The sequence below is a fragment of the Trichosurus vulpecula genome, chromosome 5, assembly GCF_011100635.1.
Source record: "Trichosurus vulpecula isolate mTriVul1 chromosome 5, mTriVul1.pri, whole genome shotgun sequence".
Taxonomy (NCBI): domain Eukaryota; kingdom Metazoa; phylum Chordata; class Mammalia; order Diprotodontia; family Phalangeridae; genus Trichosurus; species Trichosurus vulpecula.
Window position 1 is genome coordinate 198712416 of NC_050577.1, and position 17224 is coordinate 198729639.

The 17224-nt window shown below is 38.1% G+C and overlaps 1 protein-coding gene across 1 annotated transcript in view; it reads left to right on the forward strand.

Annotated features, from left to right (window-relative positions):
• The window catches only part of YBX3 (Y-box binding protein 3), a 33114-nt gene extending 26616 nt beyond the window's left edge, over positions 1-6498 (forward strand). The window contains exons 7-10 of the mRNA XM_036758544.1: positions 530-630; positions 2047-2218; positions 4958-5052; positions 5963-6498. Of these exons, the coding sequence (XP_036614439.1) occupies positions 530-630; positions 2047-2218; positions 4958-5017 (333 nt within the window). The 3' untranslated portion in view covers positions 5018-5052; positions 5963-6498. The remainder of the gene's footprint in view (positions 1-529; positions 631-2046; positions 2219-4957; positions 5053-5962) is intronic.
• Positions 6499-17224: the final 10726 nt, after the last annotated feature.

Genomic DNA, 17224 nt, shown 5'->3' on the forward strand with positions numbered 1-17224 from the left:
TTACCTCAATGCAACAAAAAGATTGTAGGATCATATTAATAGGAGTTGAGGAAAATAAAATAAGGCTTGTATTTGAAACTTGTCTAGTTGAGCCATCTTCATTCTGTAGGGAAATCTCAACTTCAGTGTATACCTCCATCCCTTTCTCTTGAGTACCAGGTCATATTTTATAAGGTAGAGGATACAGTTCAAATATGAGTTATTGTATAACTGCAGTGCTGTACAAATCTTGTTTGATGCTTTGGGATAAAGCAATAGATACTTCTAGTGTTACTAAATAGTTGGGCAATGTTTTTCCTTGGCATATAACTTTAGAAATATCCTCCCTCTTTTTTCCTTTGCCTGCCCAGTAGTTTTACTATTTTATTATTAATAGTAATAGCTTTACAAGTTGGTCATTGACCTTAACATACTTGGTGTTCTTTTGTATTGCAACTATAACTTTGAATCCTGCAGTCTAGAGAAGGCACTGCCTGTCTCTGCTACTCTTTTGTTGGTTATCTTGACTCTCCTACTTGTGTCCCTTTAGGGTGGTGAGATCGGGGAGATGAAGGATGGAATCTCAGAAGGGACACAACTTCAGTCAGCATCAGCACACCGGAATCCCAACTATCGTCCACGATATCGAAGGTAACAATGGTCATCCATCTGGCCTTAGAATGGAGGGGCAAGAAGGTATTGTGGGATTATTTGGTGTGACTTAATTACGTTAGAGGGCAAATACTGCTCCATCCTTCTGAAAGAAAATTAAAGGCATGTACAAGTACCTGGGGTTCCCGATGTCTCATTTTATATTTCTCTATGATGTACAGTCGTATACTGTGCCAGAGCACCTAGGTTGCTGAATTTTTGAGTGATTTGTCCTTGTAACATGGGAGAAAAATCACTCTACTGTTTCCAAAGTAATTAAAAAAAAGACAACATTGGGAGATTGATTAGCCACATTTCAGGTGTTCTCCACAGGTAATGATTAAAACCCACATATGCCTGCACACCTTTTGTTCCTGTCATCTGTGGCTCTTTATTGGGGACCTTTTCTGTTGTGTGCTGAAGGCCTTCTCTAGGAATATGTGTGTTCTGTGGATGTCAGTGAAGGAAGGAGATCCTTCTGCTGTCTGAGCAGCCGCCTCCCTTTTCTAGGCACTCATCTTGAATGATGTGTGCTAATTGTGGTGCTTGATATTTCTATAGCACTTTCATGCACATGATTTAATTTGTGTCTCACCACAGTCAGGTTGAAGTGAGGCAGAAATAGGTCCTAGTATTGCCTCCATTTTATAAACAAGAAAACTCTAGCTTAGAGAAGTCAAACCTAGGGCTCTGACCACGAGGCCGGCACTTGACAATGATACTGGGCTGCCGAGTCATTGCTTCTAATGTAGTCTGCAACCACATATTATGTTAGATTCACTTTTTATTACTATCTTTGGTTTTCCTGTCACCCATGTTTCCCCCTGTATTTTCCCTCCCCTCTCCCAAAAAGCCATCCCTTATAACAAATTAACTTAAGAAAAAAGAGGAGCAAGAGAAATCATGTATTTTTTCTTTTTGGTCACCTGTAGTTTTGCTTCCTCTGACATCATGGTGTTCCATGATTAGCATCATGGAGAGAATATTGGTGTTGGAAAGATGAGCCTTATTGTGAAGGTTATGCATTGAAATTGGATGTTCAGCCTGTTGAGTTGGTATAGCTTTTATTTGGAGATTTCGGTCTACTTTGCGCATGGTACCTCAGGCATTGCAGTAAACAGGGTTCTGCAAAGGGGGTGGAGGTGGGGTCCAGTACCCACAGACTTTTGTAACCGAGTTACACAACTGGCCAAGGTAGAGCTGGGAGTGCCTAATGCTGGTCACTTGATTCTATCAGTCAAATTATAACTATCCCAGCAAGTTAAAAAAACAAAACAAAACAAATGCCATATTTTAAACGTTTCTTTCTACTTCTGCCATTTTTTAGATGTTCAGATTTTTAAACACCTCCCCCCACCCCCCATTCTGTAACCCCATTGCCTTTATTTTTTTTATTCTTAATGCAATCCTCTGCAGGGGCCCTTCTCGACCACGCCCTGTCCCACCTATTGGAGAGGCAGAAGACAAGGAGAACCAGCATGGGGCCAACGGCCCCCAGCAGCCGTCAGTCCGTCGTGGTTACCGGCGCCCATACAACTATCGTCGCCGACCTCGTCCTCCAAATGCTTCTTCACAAGATAGCAAAGAGGTAATGCAGACTTTGGAGAAGTTAGAAAGACGGTTTTTAGTTCAGTTAGGCGTGGACGCAGGAGATCTGTGATACAGTGGAAAAAAAGAGTAGTCTTTTTAATTAGAATCCTGCCTTGGCTGCTCACTGCCCACAAAGCAATGGTGAGTTATCTAACCTTGGGCGAATCATTCTGACCTCTGGGCCTCAGTTTCTTTTGTAAACTGAGTTAAGACTCCTGGAAAAGACCAGAAGTCTCTTTCACCTCTTACCTTTCAAGTAACCACCCTGCGAAGAGACTCCTTTACCCATTCAAATGACAAATTAGTGATCTTTTCAAAAGATATTAACTTGTTAAATGAGAAGCATAAAGAAGTTTAGTAACAGAGGGTGGTACTTCAGCAACGTAAGGAAAATGTCAGCTGTATCTAAACACAAACCCCATAAATGCCTTTTCCTGCTGAAGGGCAGGTGCTTTGTTTGTGTCACATCGGCAGAAAGATCGTGATTTTAAATTCAACTGAAATGTGTTGCCACTGTAATGAAGATTGCAAAGGGGCTATTATGTTCTCCATTCCCATTTGAACCTTACTGCGTTCCTTTGAAATTCATGACTTCTAGTTCCTTGCACATAGTAACTAATAAATTCAGTAGGGATCAAAAGATGGAAAGGAACGTTAGAGGTTATGTACTGCAGCTCCTTTGCTTTAAAAAATGGATATCTTCCTTTTTTTTTTTTTTTAAATTCCCACTGCTTCTGAAGAGCTAAAAATAAATATCCCATAAAGGTAGTGGAAAGTTGTGTGGGTAGGGTGGGGTGTTAAGCAGCCTCCAGCATATAATCAACTAGGAATTCTTGCGTTTGTCCTTCATTCTTGAAGAGGACCATGACATCAGGGAAATGATGATGACTTGCAGTTGACTTTGGTTTGAGTGAGGGAGGGCTGTGCAAGGTCACTAGCCTCACTTCCTCCTCCAGAGCCATCTGGATCCAGTGACCAGATACTCATCAGGACAACTGGAGATGACCCAGGATGCAATGGGAGACCCTGTATCTTTTAGGCTAAGGTCTTTTCAGGTTCTCACTTTGAGTGAGGCAACACCCTTTCAGCAAATAGGCCTCTTTAAGAAGTGAGTCAAGGGATGGCCCCTTTAATTAAAAAAAAATAAACTGGGAGGGGAAGACCCTCAGAGTTGCTGATCAAAAGAGAAATAGTATTTACCATCACTCTAGGAGGGCCCAAAAAATAGCCATTAAGTAGAACTTGGACAGGGATCTATTGTTGTCCGATCTATGAGCTCCAGAGTGAAATGGGTTTAAAGTTTGGTCTTTGAGAGACTGACGGACAGACAGAGACACACACACACACACACACAGAAGAGAAAGGCACAGAGAGACAGAGACACACATACAGACAGAGAGAGATCTATCTAGCCAGTAAGCCCCAAATTAATTGGGTGTCAAAATTTACCTTAACAAGAATAAAGGGGTGAGTGAAGAATGAGAAGCAGACAGCTATACTTCTCCGCTGGTGTGCGTAAGAGGTTAGAAGAAAGGAAAGAAAAGTCTGGCACGTTGGGTGGAGTCCCTAGGGCTCAGGAAAGGCAGGCATGGAAGGGAGCAGTCTGTATCATCAGAACTCCTGAGTTAGTGAGATACCAGATCTATCTTAGTATTTGAGTGGTAGAGTAAAAAAAGGCCTAGGAATTTGGATATGTGGATTTTCATTTGAGCTTTCTCATAATTTGCCCAAGTTCGCTGCGCCCCTGAGGAACTGGTCACTCATCTGTAAAACAGAAGTGTTGCAGAAAATAATAGCTAGCATTTTTTACAATGCTTTAAAAGCTGAGAAACACTGTATACATGTGAATTTTTTGTATTTTCCTGGGCGAGGTGAGTACTCTTATCCTCGTTTTACAGATGAGATCGTCTAAGTGACTTGTATAAGAAGGGTGCCCATATTTGGTCTTGGGGAACTATCCTGAAGAAAGGGTGTGTAGACAGACCCAGATACTGCTGATTGGGAGGTAGCCCCAGTGTCACTTCCAAGCAAATTAGTCCCTTTTGTAGCTTCCCATTTACATTAATTCTTGATAACTAGGTGTTGATGTCAGTTCATGCTTGTCACCCAAGAAATCTTAGTATTTGGGAGGGTGACATGGCCTGAGATGGCATGTGTTAACTCTTATATCAAACAGATTTTTTGGGGGGAGGGATTCAGGTGATTGAAAAAAGTCTTGAAACAAACCCCCATCATGTTAAGGATCATCTAGTCCATTAAAGGGTGGTGAAATTGTAGTTAGAGGTCCTGAGTTTTAATTTTGTCTATCACTGCCTTAGTGACTACAGATCTATCCAGTGGCCCTGCTGAGGACTGCCCTACCTGCCACCCTTTTTTCTTTGGAGGAATAAATTTTCCACTATGGAGCAAATTTCTTGGACAAAGGATAATTGCTAAAGGCTCATGTTGCCCTTTGTAGTTGACAAATCCATTTAGAGTATATTGGCTTTTCAGATATCTCACTTTTTAAAAAGCATTTCCTCTTTTTTTTTGGAGGGGGTAAGGCAGAACAATCGGGGTTAAGTGACTTGCCCAAGGTCACATAGCTAGTAAGAGTGTCAAGTGTCTGAAGCCAGATTTGAACTCAGGTCCTCCTGATTCCAGGGCCAGTGCTCTGCTCACTGTACCACCTAGCTGCCTGGCATTTCCTTTATTAAGGTAACAATCTGACCTGATTTCCCCCATGTTTTCTCCCAAGGTGGCTGAAGCACCAACTGAAAACCCTGCTCCAACCACTCAGCAGAGCAGTGCTGAGTGAGGTCTGGCTCTCTATAGACACCTTTACCATTACAGGTAAAAAAATAAAGCCAGGATGTGTCCTGTCCTGGTTTCCTCTAACTATTCTCAAATGTGTAATCCTTCTTTCACAAATTGAATCTAACTGGAGTTCATAGCCTGAACTCTCGGTTTTGGGGTAGTATAGATGTAATGAGGGGAGAATGTTTAATTGTTTGAATTTCTTAGTGCTGGTTATGGGGGAATTACATAAATAATTCTATGACTGTTGCTCTAATCTGAATTTGTCCATTCTCAGAATAATACCATTTGTTACAGCCGAAGTTCTAAATATTCCCCAGTGCAGCCAGTCAGCTAACATTAAAGTACCTTTCCTGTACCCAGCCCTCAAGAACAACAGTGTTGTAACTTTGCCCAGTTTGGACATAGCCTGCTCTTTACCTTAAACTGTGCAGAATGAAATTGCCCATTTTGGAGGAGGAGGCAGCAGGACAACCCATTTATTTATTGTGTTTCTGGCTCTACCATAACTTTCACCATAAAGTGGGGAGCTATAGTGAAATTCAAGTCGCTTGATTTTTTTTTTACCTTTTTAATTCATAATAAAATTGTTTTGAATGTGATACCTTATGATTTGTCTTGTGCCGTAGACTTTTTCCCCTATGTTTTCAAAGTTGCATTATAAATTGACTTTCTTACTAGCTGAAAATTTGTCAGAGGAACTTTTCCAACTCTGGGTAGTAAGCAATTTCTTCATTGACTCTTAGGAAAAAGCCATTTCCAAGGGAGACAGCTACCATGCAGTAGCTTTTTTTTTTTAAGTAGTAATATTTAAAAAGTAGATTTAAAGTAGGAATAGTTTAAATAGCTTTTTATGCTTCAAATGATTGTACGCATTTTATATTTTCATAGTGCTTTTGTGCTTTTAAGTTCAGATATTTGAAGTTTGACTCTGTTTACTTTACAGGTGTACTAAAACAAACAAAAAACATGAAACCTTAAACACTTTACCAACACCAAAGAAACATCCAAGCAATAAAAAAGAAGAAACTAACCAAGATTTTTGAGAAGATCAAAACTTTTTTATTCTTAAATTACAAACATGGAAAAAAAAATCCTTACCAGCAAGCTTGAGATCCCAGGAACGTCTGCACAAAAAATAATAGAAAAGGAACAGCCTCCTCAATTTCAGCAGCAACTGTGGTTTTTTCTGGCTTTACCATTTTGCTATTGTGAATCGAAAGAGAAAATTTTGGCACCAACTCTAAAGGGAAGGACCCCAACCAAAGAAATTATAGTAAATGCTTTGTTTTTATTTTTATTTTTATGCTGGTGCTAAACCTTTACAGGTGTGGTTTAATTTTTTTCTTTTGCCAATCCTGTATTCTCAGGATGTGGGGAGGAGAAATTTTCTGCTTTATACTATGTGACAACTATTGGAAAATGTGCAGCATGAATGACCTTCCTCAGAAATAAAATGACTTCACTGAGGGGAAAAAGAAATCTAGCTTTGATGTAGTTCTTTTGTGTTGGATCTCTCTTCTCTTCCTGAAATCTGTATACTTTTGAGGTGCAACTGTGTTACTCATACGGGTTATAAATAGACTAATAAAGAGAAACTAGTGAGGTGCCCTAGGAAAAGACTGAGGGAGCAGTGTCATTCAATCTCCATTTAACCAACCTGGAATCCTACTCTGATCGTGGTCGGTGAATCCTGAATCCGTGAGATGAGATGAGTAATTCTAGTCTTCAGAGAATGTCAGACCTTCTAAGATTCATTGATCCAGTAGAAAGATTCTTGTAAAGAGCTGGTTTCTAGTTCAGGGTTTTAAGCCTGAGGCTAAGGGGAATGAACTTCAAGATTTTTGGGAAATATAAGGCATTTTGTGAAGTAATCTTCAAATAGGAACCACCCTGGTAATCTTGCATAAGTCACAAATTTCTTGGGTCTGTTTCTTCTGCAAAATAAAACTCTCATTTTTCAGATCTAAAATCTCTGAAAAGGGAAATACAAAATTAATCCTTCCTGGAAGCTAGAAGTATCTGGATGATCTCACCTTGTCTTTCCTTCTTTCCTTGTTCCCTCCCTAGCTAAAATTTGTAGAGGTAAGGGAACAGGAGTATATTAGTTAAATACATACTGTATGTGAATGTTCTGAAAATTCAAAAATTATATATGCAGAAGATAATTGTATCTCTCAGATTTATCCATGGTGCTTTCAGTCTTCGCTTCCAGGTTTAACAGGACTTTTTGTTCTGCCCCAATATATGTCCCTGTATCCCAGTTACTAATTAGGAGAACCAAACAAATCTAGAAAAGTTTATCTGTGCCACTTTTAAGCTACACAGGAGCCACAGACTTAAGGCTATGAAATTTTACCTGTGTTAAGTATCAGAATTTAGTCATTTAGTCAGTGCCTTGTGTCCTTTCTGTGTATGTATTCATTAATTTAAGATCTTGATGTCTCCTTGATAATTTATATGTGGATGTTAAAGGTTTATAGGATCGGCAGGTACTTCATATTTAATAACTTAAGTAAAAACTTGAATTCGTGCGTATATATATGTGTAATACATATATGTATGTATATATAAAATCTCACAGTTATAAGGATTGCCCACAGCCGTTAGCACTCAGATGGATTAGAATGAACTTAAACTTGTCTGAATACCAATACACTTTACTATAGATCTGGGCCAAGTTCTGTTTCTTTTTCTTTAAAGTGGCACTCTAGTTCATATGTAAACTGTAGCCTCTGATCATCTCTGTTTTTGGCCTCATTTGCCAGGAATATAGTTAAAATAAGCCTTACACAATTCTGTTCTAAACTTTTGGGTACAGAGTGGACCTGGTGTGTTAAAAGATGGTAGCATTGTAAAGCTGGAGGTTACTTGAGATTAGAGGAGGACGAAATTTGGAGTACCTTCATCCTATAAGGTGGTAGTATGAGTGGATATCAGCAAAATAGGTAATCACATTATTATATCTTAGATTGTAGCCAGAGGAGATAGAAAACTGCTTTGGGCAAGGAAGAACGTTTTGAAATACCATGACGCCAATATGACAGTTTCACTCCCCTGATCACATCTACTGTGAATCACTAATAACCACCCTATCAAATTCCATTTTGAGCCTTGGTGGTAGCAGCTTCTGTCCTGTTTGGTTCATGACAATGACCCAGTTTGACCCTTCCCTAAATGTCAGTGGAGAGGACAAGCTTTGAGCTCATTCATCCACCATCATCCACCAATGCAAAACTGGCTTGGTTTAAATGGGGTGGGAACAAAGCCATGGTATTGTAAACATAACTGCTCTTACCTCTCGTCCACACTTCGATACCTTGACCCCTTAGTTCTAGGCTGTTTCCAGGCTATCAGCCCCGACACTGGCTACATCCCTTTCCCTAGCAACTTCTTGGTGAACCAGTGAAGCTCTGTGCTTGAGTTCCCTTGCTCACTTGTGTCGGCCTTTGTGTCCTGCGAAGCCTTGGTCTGATCTGCTTGTCTATGTGTGTCATGGACTGAGTCTGCCTTTTGGAAAGGGTGAGATGGAGTAGATTGGTGGCATTCTGAGTGAGATATTACTGGAAATGGAGGTGGGATAGAAAGTGTGATGTGCACACCATGGAAAGAAGCCATGGCCACTTTACCTGCCCCATAGACCTAGCTCAACTGGATCATGCAAGAAGATGTAGGTTTAAGATGCTGTGCCCTTTGATGTTAGGTTCACTTCCATCCCTTGAATATAGAGTTTTATATTCATTCCTATTCAGTTTTATCTTTTTTAGGTTTGGTCAATTCTAAGATCACTTTGTATCCTGATTCTGTCATTAGTATTAGTTTCTTGTTATCTATTTGATAAATTTGCCTTGTTATGTTTGTCTTCATCTAGGAACAGGGCCAATGATAAACTGTAGTGTTAAGGTCTGCTGCCCTCTAGGCTGGTATTGATAAATCCAGTCAATCATATCATTCAGACTTTCTCTCCTTTCCTCATTTCAGCACAAAGATGTGATGAGACACTTTGTTACCTCATTGAGATCCAGATATGCCATGTCTATAATACTGAGTCCTAGGATAGATGTCCTATGGAGAGAGGCAACATGTGGACTGGCCTTGGAATCAGGGATTGCCTGTGTTCAAGTGCTGTTTCTGAAATGCTGGTTCTATGTGATCATGAATCATGGTTAATTGACTTAATCTGAAGGGACCCTAAACAACTCCATGAGTTATAATTGCTGATTAATTTCCATGCTGGTTGAAATAACCCAGAACTTGACCTCCACCCTGGTTCCCCAGCGATCCCCCTTCCCCCCCCCCACCCGCCTGCAAAAAAAAATGACCCTAAGATTTGCCTGAGCTTTTCTTTTTCACAACAGGCATGGAGAAACAGAAGCATGAGGTCTTTGTTGTGCCCACAAACACCCATATGCTATGAAAGGTTTCCAGTTTAAATGTGGAAGTAAGTTTTGTGGGGTAATTGATTTATTTTTGGAATTTGTCAAGCTTTGTGGTGATAACCCAGTCATAATGAGCTCATAGTTAATTGCACCCTCAGGGTTGAGAAATTGAAGGACACAAGGAAATGTTTCCCAAATTTCATAAAGAAAAAATAGAGTTTGAAGGAAATAAGGTAGCCATCTAGTCCTTTGTTTTATAGGTAAGACCCTGAGAATTTAAGTGACTTGGCCAATGTGACACAGAGAGACAGAGGCAAGGTTTGAACCCAGACTCTCTGATTCCAAAACCAGGGTGCTTTCCGTATTGCTTCCATGTATCATACACATCATCTTTCATATAACCAATCAATGGGTGAAATGTTCCTTGACCTTTCCAGCCTTTTGCAGTATTTGAAAATGTGATGCCTTAAGGCAGTGATGTAGATCATCTCCATTTTTTCTTTTTAAATACTTAACTCTTGTCTTAGATTTTCCTGGTGCAATGACAAGTCTTTTTTTTTAAATAATATTTATTTTTCACCAATTACTTGTAAAAACAATTTTAGCATTCATTTTTAAAAATTGAGTTCCAAATTCTCTCCCTCCCTATATGTCTCCCCCTCCCTGAGACGGCAAGCAATTTGATATAGGCTATACATGTGTAATCATGTAAAACATTTCCATATTAGTCATGTTGTGAAAGAAGACAGACAAACCCCACAAAAAAAAGTGAAAAATTGTCTGCTTCGATCTGCATTCAGACTCCATTAGTTCTTTCTCTAGAGTTGGATAGCATTTTTCATCATGAGTCCTTTGGGATTGTCTTGGATCATTGTATTGCTGAGAATAGCTAAGTCATCCACAGATGATCACATAATACTGTGGTTACTGTGTACAATGATCTGGTTCTGCTCACTGCATTTTGCATCAGTTCATGTAAGTCCAGGCAAATCAGCATGTATCTGGGTGAAAGTATTGTTCTTTGATAGCTGTGTGGCATGTTTCATGTGAACCTGATACTCCAAAAAGCAAAATGTTACATTTATGTTACTAGGAAACCAACAATAACATTGCAAAAATTAGAGTGGACCAAGTTCACACTCAGCAAGGATGAAACAGCTCATCTGCTCAGTGTCAGATGGAAAACAAGTTTATTAAAATAGGCTATAAAAATTAAGCCAGCTGTTCTCTGACACCTAAAGGTGTCACTGGGGCTATGGTAGTGACAAAATCAAAGGAGTTAGGAGGGGCCTTACAGAACATCTAATTCAAATAACATTTTACAAATGTTGGAACTAAGGGGTGGGAAATTTAATTTTTGTTGTTCAGTTGTTTCAGTTGTGCCTAACTCTTCATGACCCCGTTTGTGATTTTCTTGGCAAAGACATTTGAGTGGTTTACCCTTTCTTTCTCCAGTTCATTTTACAGATGAGGAACTGAGACAAATAGGGTTAAGTGAGTTACCCAGGGTCACTCAGCTAGTAAGTGCCTGAGGCTGCATTTGAACTTGGGAAGATGAGTCTTCCTGACTCCAGGACCAGCATTCTATCCACCAAGCTACATAGTTGAGGTGGCTAGGTGGATAAAATTACATCAAATTACAAATTACATAGGTGGTGGTAAGTGGTAGAAGTAACAGTTGAACCCAGGTCTAATGACATAAGCTAGACCACTTCCTGATAGCAACCTAGCTTTATTGAAACTTTTTACTTCGTAGTCTTCTTATTTTGAGGGGAAATTATGGTTGGTTTCATGGATCGTTTTCCTTAAATCGTCATCCCTAGAAAGCAGATTGTTAAGATGATTGAGAAAGGGCCAGTCCTCTCCATTTTCTTTATAATTAAGATTTTTTTATTTTTAGTTTACAACACTCAGTTCCACATAATTTTTGAGTTCCAGCTTTTACCCCCTCCCCAAGATGGCATGAAATCCAATATATCTTCTACATATAACTTTGCATTGAACCTATATACACAATAGTCAAGTTGCAAAGAATTATGACCAATGGAATGAATCACGAGAGAGAAGACACAAAACCAAAAAAACAAACAAACAAACAAAAAAACAAAGGGAAATAAAGGAGAGCATACAGTGTGCCTCAGTCTGCATTCAGACTCCATAGTTCTCTCTCTGGATATAGATAGCTCTCGCCATCATGAGTACCCTGGAGTTGTCCTTGCACCTTGTATTGCTGAGAAGAGTGAAGTCTATCCGGGTTAGTCATCACAGAATCCATGTATCTGTGGTTGTGTACAATGTTCTCCTGGTTCTGCTCCTGTCACTCAGCATCATATCACGTAGGTCTTTCCAGGTTATTTGTGAAGTCTATATCCGTCCCATTTCTTATAGCACAATAGTATTCCATTACCTCCATATACCACAACTTGTTCAGCCATTCCCCAGTTGATGGGCATCCCCATGATTTCCAATTCTTTGCTACTACAAAAAGAGCTGCTATCAATATTTTTGTACATATGGGGCCTTTTCCCACTTATGTGATCTCTTTGGGATACAACCCTAGAAGTGGTATTGCTGGGTCAAAGGGTATGAACATTTGTATAGCCCTTTGGGCATAGTTCCAAATTGCTCTCCGGAATGGCTGGATCAGTTCACAACTCCACCAATTTTCCCACATCCTCTCCGGCATTTATCATTTTCCTGTTTTGTCATTTTAGCCAATCTGACAGGAGAGATGTGGCACCTAAGAGTTGTTTTGATTTACACTTCTCTAATCAGTAGTGATTTTGAGCATTTTTTCATATGCCTATAGATATCTTTAATTTCTTTCTCTGAAAATTGCCTGTTTGTATCCTTTGACCATTTCTCAATTGGGGAATGGCTTTTATTCCTCTAAATTTGGCTCAGTTCCCTGTATGAGGCCTTTATTGGAGACACTGGTTGTAAAGGTTTTCTCCCAGTTTTCTGCTTCCCTTCTAATCTTTGTTGCATTGGCTTTTTTATACAAAAACTTTTCAATTTAACATAATCAAAATTATCCATTTTGCATTTTGTAATGCTCTTTTTCTCTTGTAGTGTCATGAATTCTTTGCTTTTCCATAAATCTGATAGGTGAACTTCCTTGCTTTCCCAAATTGCTTATAGTGTCAGCCTTTATTCCTAAATCATGTACCCATTTTGACTTTATTTTGGTATATGGTGTAAGATATTGGTCTATGCCCAGTTTTTGCCCTACCATTTTCCAATTTTCCCAGCAGGGTAAGATAAGGGAGGGGAATCAAGAGGGAGGGTAAACTGAGGAAGGAAGCAGTCAAAAGCAAAACTTTGTTGAGGAGTGGAAGGGGAAAGGGAGAAAGAAAAGCATAAACATGGGGGAAATAGGATGGAGAAAAAGACATAGATAGTAATCATAACTGTGAATGTGAATGGGATGAACTCTCCCATAAAACAGAAGCAGCAGAATGGATTAAAAACCATAATCCTACAATTTGCTGTTTCCAAGAAACACATTTGAAATGGGGATACACACAGGGTAAAGCTAAAAGGCTGGAGTAGAATATATTGTGCTTCAGCTAAAGTAAAAAAAAGCAGGGGTAGCAATCCTAATCTCAGACAAAGCAAAAGGAAAGAAAGATCTAATTAAAAGAGATAAGGAAGGACACTACATCCTTCTAAAAGGCACCATAAACAATGAAGCAATATCATTGTTTAACATACAGGCACTAAGTGGTATAGCATGCAGATTCTTAGAGGAGAGGTTAAGGGAGTTACAGAAAGAAATAGCAAAACGATAATAATGGGAGACCTCAACCTCCCCCTCTCTGAAACTTGATAAATCTAATCTCAAAATAAACAAGAAAGAAGTTAAGGAGGTGAACAGAATTTTAGAAAAGGCAGATATGATAGACCTCTGGAGAAAACTGAATGGGGATAAAAAGGAATATACTTTTTTCTCAGTGGTACATGGCACTCAAAAATTGGCCATGTACTAGGGCATAAAAACCTCACAATCCAGTGCAAAAAGGCAGAAGTAGTCAAAGCATCCTTTAAGATCATGATGCAATAAAAATTATTTGTAATGAAGAACCATGGAAAAATAAGCTAAAAATTAATTGGAAACTAAATAATCTAATTCTAAAGAAGGAGTGGGCCAAAGAACAAATCATAGAAACAATAACTTCATTCAAGAGAAAGACAATAATGAGACAACATACCAAAACTTATGGGATGCAGCAAAAACAGTCCTTAAGGGAAGTTTATACCTCCAAATGCTTACATGAATAAAATAGAGAAAAAGGAGATCAACGAATAGGACATGCAACTGAAAAAGCTAGAAAAAGAACAAATTGAAAATCCCCAATTAAAAACCAAATTAGAAATACTGAAAATCAAAGGAGAGATTAATAAAATTGAAATCAAGAAAACTATTGAATTAATAAATAAAACTGAGAGCTGGTTTTATTACAAAAACAATAAAATTGATAAACCTTTGGTCAATTTGATTAAAAAAAAGAAAGAAGAAAATCAAACTACCAATATCAAAAATGAAAAAGGTGAATTCACCTCCAGTGAAGAGGAAATTAAAACAATAATTAGGAATTATTTTGCTCAATTGTATGCCCATAAATTTGACAACGTTAGGGATATGGATGATTATCTACAAAAATATAAATTGCCCAGGTTAACAGAAGAGGAAGTAAAATACCTAAATAACCCCATCTCAGACAAGAAATTGAGCAAGCCATCAACGAACTCCCTAGTAAAAAATCTCCAGGACCAGATGGTTTTACATGTGAATTTTATCAAACATTTAAAGAACAATTAATTCCTACACTTTATAGACTATTTGGGAAAATAGGTGAAGGAGTCCAACCAAATTCTCTTTATGACACAAATACTAATACCCAAACCAGGAAGAGTCAAAACAGAGAAAGAAAATTATAGACCAATTTCCCTAATGAGTATTGATGCAAAATTTTAAATAAAACATTAGCAAAAAGATTGCGCAACTTATCACGATAATAATACGCTATGACCAGGTAGGATTTATTCCAGGAATGGAAGGCTGGTTTAATATTAGGAAAACTATCAGCATAATTGATCATATCAACAACAAAACTAGCAGAAACCATATGATCATTTCAATAGATGCAGAAAAAGCCTTTGACAAAATATAACACTCATTCCTATTAAAAACACTACAAAGCATAGGAATAAATGGAGCCTTCCTTAAAATTATAAATAGCATCTACCTAAACCAACAAGAAGCATTATTTGTAGTGGGGATAAGCTAGATGCATTCCCAATAAGATCAGGGGTGAAACAAGGATGTCCATTATCATCCCTACTATTCAATTTGGTACTAGAAATGTTACTTGTAGCAATAAAAGAAGAAAAAGAAATTGAAGGAATTAGAATAGGCAAAGAAGAAACTAAATTATCACTTTTTTGCAGATGATATGATTTACTTAAAGAATCCTAGAGAATCAAGTAGAAAACTACTTGAAATAATAAACAACTTTAGCAAAGTTGCAGGATATAAAATAAACCCACATAAATCCTAGGCATTCCTATACATTACTAACAAAGCCCAACAGCAAGAGATAGAAAGAGAAATTCCATTCAAAGTTACTGTAGACACTATAAAATTTTTGGGAGTCTACTTGCCAAGACAAGCCTAGGGCCAATATGAACATAATTATGAAACACTTTTCACGTGAATAAAGTCAGATCTAAATAAATGGAAAAATATCAGTTGCTCATGGTTAGGCTGAGCTAATATAATAAAAACCACAATTTTACCTAAATTAATTTGTCTATTCAGTGCCATACCAATTGAACCACCAAAAAATTATTTTACAGAGCTGGATAAAATAAAAACCAAATTCATCTGGAAGAACAAGAGGTCTACGATATCTAGGGAATTAATGAAAAGAAATGCTAGGGAAGGTGGCCTACCCATACCAGATATTAAACTACTATAAAGCATCAGTCATCAAAACTACCTGGTACTGGCTAAAGAACAGAGTCGTGGATCAGTGGAATAGGATAGGTACACAAGACACAGTAGTCAATGAATATAGCAATCTACTCTTTGATAAACCCAAAGAATCCAGCATCTGGGCTAAGTCCCCTCCATTCTTAAGAATGTTGGCTGGAAGCACTAACTGGCCATCAGGGGGAGCCACCATATTGTACTACACTTACCTTCCCACAGAACATTCTGTCTATGAAACTTAAGTTAGCACCCAGGTGGTGTAGTTTGCGCTTCCTAGCCAATGGGAGGGTTAATAAGTCAATAATATTGTATTATTAGAGAATCTGCGAAAATTCAGAGATTCTAATATGGAATTACATGCATATAGTGCTTTTAATCATGAGTTGACCAGAAGGAGATGAATTGCTCCCTTTCCTCTAAACTTCACATGTTCTTTGTCAAATTGGCCATCTCAAATGTCTTGAATGCACCTCTTTTTACTGCCACTGCCATAACCCTAGTTCTATTTTTGCTGCCATCACTCTACTTCAGGTAGAGTGATCCTTTAAGATTTTTCCAGTGCTTTTTTTTTTTTTAACACCACAGCCACTTGCTTCCTCTCAACTGACCCATGGAACATTTGCTTGGAATAACAAAAATCAGTTTAGCAAAATCAGCTGAGAGGGACCTTGTTCGAGAGTACATGCAACATTTTCCACCTATGATCCCCCATTTCTCTACTTAGAGGAGGCAAATATGTTTCATCATCTAACCTCTGGAACCATGATTAGTCATTGCATTTAATTTGAGGTTTTTTCAGTATTGTTTTCCTTTATAGTATGTTACAATTTGTATAACTATTCCCCAATTGGTGGATGCTTACTTGTTTCAGTCCTTTTCTGCTATAAGACAGTATTACTATGAATATTTTTGGTATATATGGGACCTTTCAGCCTTTGATCTCTTTGGGATATACTGTAGGTATAGCCATACAATCACTGGGTGAAAGGGTATGGGTATTTTAAGGGCTCTTTTTTCAGTCTAGTTCCAGATTGCTTTCCAGAATGGTCACATGACAGTATGTTAGGTACATACAATAATAGTATGTTAGTGTGCTTGTTATACTGCAACCCTTGCAAAACTGACTTTTATCCTATTTGATAATTGGATGGGCATAAGGTTAAATCTAAATATTTTAATTTCTCTTATTAGTAATTTAGAATTTTTTTCTGTTCATATTTTTTCTTGTGAAAATTTTATTTATATCCTTTGATGACTAGTGGGGAAGATAGTTTTATATATTTGTGTCAATTCCATATATATTGTATACAAATGCCTTTTATCAGAGATGTTTGATGCAAATTTTTCTCCCTATTTAACAACTTTTGTTTTTATACTAGCTGAATTGATTTTATTTGTACAGAAACTTATTTGTTTTAGTTTTTGTGATATTCTCCATTCCATAAGTATTCTCCCTCACCTGTACTTGTAAAAGCAACCTCCTTATGCTCTCCTCTAGGCCTAGGAATGATATTGCTGGTGTCAAAATGTATGCATGGTATATGTATAGACTCTTTTCAAATAGTTCCAAATTTCTTTCCAGAATAGCTAGACCAGTTATAGCTTTACCAATAGAACATTAGTGTGCCTGTTTACTCATAGTCCTTCCAACAATTCTCACTTTTCCTTTTTCATCATCTGTGCTAATCTGATGCATGTTTGATCCTAGAGGTAATAGGTACCCAGCAGAATTCACTGAACAGGGGAGTGACAAGTTCAGACCTGCATTGTAAGAAAATCATTTTGGTGGCTGTATGGCAGATGGGGTGGAATGATCCTTCCTTGGTGGGGGGGA